At 40.1% G+C, this 1,790-nt stretch overlaps 1 protein-coding gene across 1 annotated transcript; it reads left to right on the top strand.

Moving 5' to 3' along the window:
• Nucleotides 1–276: 276 nt before the first annotated feature.
• On the top strand, nucleotides 277–1,215 carry LOC101981435 (olfactory receptor 2L13-like). The gene has a single exon (XM_005369009.1). The coding sequence runs from the start codon at nucleotides 277–279 to the stop codon at nucleotides 1,213–1,215; it is 939 nt and encodes a 312-aa protein (XP_005369066.1).
• Nucleotides 1,216–1,790: the final 575 nt, after the last annotated feature.

The following is a 1,790-nucleotide window of genomic DNA, read 5'->3' as shown; positions in this document are numbered from 1 at the left end:
AAAATGTATGAGCTATCTTATTCATGTTGCCACCCTTGATTTTAAATTGACCATACAGGTATCTCTGGATTGAGAACTTGGCCAGAGGCAAGACAGAAGGAACATTCAGCTCATATTTCAAAATAAGATCAACAGAAGGACGGTACTCCAGGAAGAACAATTCAGTGCAAGCATTCATTACAAGCCAGTTCCTCTTTATGCTCTTTTTCTATTTCATCTGGTAAGTATATTTTACATTTAGGTCCTATTTCAAGAAAGATAAAGCAACATATTTTAATGGAGAAATGGAATCAGAGCTCAAGTGATTTCTTTTTGTCGGGGTTGTTTCCACAAGACCAAATTGGCCTACTGCTTTTGCTGCTCATCATCTCCGTATTCCTTGTGGCCTTGCTTGGCAACTCAACTATGATCCACCTTATTCGTGTGGATCCCAGGCTCCACACCCCCATGTACTTTCTCCTCAGTCAGCTCTCTCTCATGGACCTGATGGATGTCTCTGCCATTGTTCCCAAGATGGCATTCAACTTCCTCTCTGGCCAGAAAAGCATCACCTTCCTGGGCTGTGGAGCACAAGCTTTTTTCTTTATGACCATGGCAGGTTCCGAGGGCTTGCTCCTGGCATCTATGGCCTATGACCGTTTTGTGGCCATCTGCCACCCTCTTCATTATCCCATTCGCATGAGCAAAATGATGTGTCTGAAGATGATCATAGGGTCCTGGGCACTTGGCTCCATTAACTCTTTAGCACATACGATCTATGCCTTTCACATTCCTTACTGCCATTCTAGGTCCATTAACCATTTTTTCTGTGATGTCCCAGCCATGCTTCCCCTGGCCTGTATGGACACTTGGGTTTATGAGTACATGGTGTTTGTAAGCACAAGCCTGTTTCTTCCACTTCCTTTTCTTGGCATCACAGCTTCTTATGGACGGGTTCTTTTTGCTGTCTTCCATATGCTCTCAAAAGAGGGAAAGAAAAAGGCCTTCACCACGTGTTCAACTCACTTAACTGTGGTAACATTTTATTATGCACCATTTGCCTACACTTATCTCCGACCTAGGAGTCTCCGTACACCCACAGAAGATAAGATTCTGGCTGTTTTCTACACTATGCTCACCCCCATGCTCAACCCCATCATCTATAGCCTGAGGAATAGTGAAGTCCTTGGAGCCATGACAAGAGTCTTTGGGACATTGTCTTTCATGAAAACTTGATCTTTTCCTAACTGTTCTTCTTTCCCTTTTCCTGGACAATGTTGGAACAGTGCTGTATACTGGAAATGTAATGTATGACACATGTTATATATACCTTTCTGGTGATTCATTAACATATTTAAGTCACAACATTACAGTCAATTATTTTAATGACAGATATTAGACAAAGGAATAATATACTAACACAATCTGAGATACACTTGAGTGTAATGTAATATGGATATGACTTGTGCTGATATTGATGAATTGTTTCTACAAAGTTAACCTACATTGTTGCTTTGCACAAGTTCTTTGCCTTCATTGTTTTCAATATTAAAAGCCTGTGTATATTGAGTATTTACAACACATTGCAATTTCTACTTTTCTCATTCAAGTGACTAATATTTACATGTGGACAGTGTCTGTTATATAGGAAAATAGAACAATCTCAAAGAGCCATCTCAAAGTCTTGAAATGTTTTAAGAAGATCCAGTTTTACTAGTACAAAGTACTACCTCATCCCAGGTAGAATGGTCATTATAGAAAGACAATGGTGGTCAAATGCTGTTGTGAGTAAAAGTATGGGGAACTAGTAT

The sequence above is a fragment of the Microtus ochrogaster genome, unplaced genomic scaffold, assembly GCF_000317375.1.
Source record: "Microtus ochrogaster isolate Prairie Vole_2 unplaced genomic scaffold, MicOch1.0 UNK43, whole genome shotgun sequence".
In the NCBI taxonomy this organism is placed as follows: Eukaryota; Metazoa; Chordata; class Mammalia; order Rodentia; family Cricetidae; genus Microtus; species Microtus ochrogaster.
This window is presented reverse-complemented; position numbering and strand designations above follow the sequence as displayed.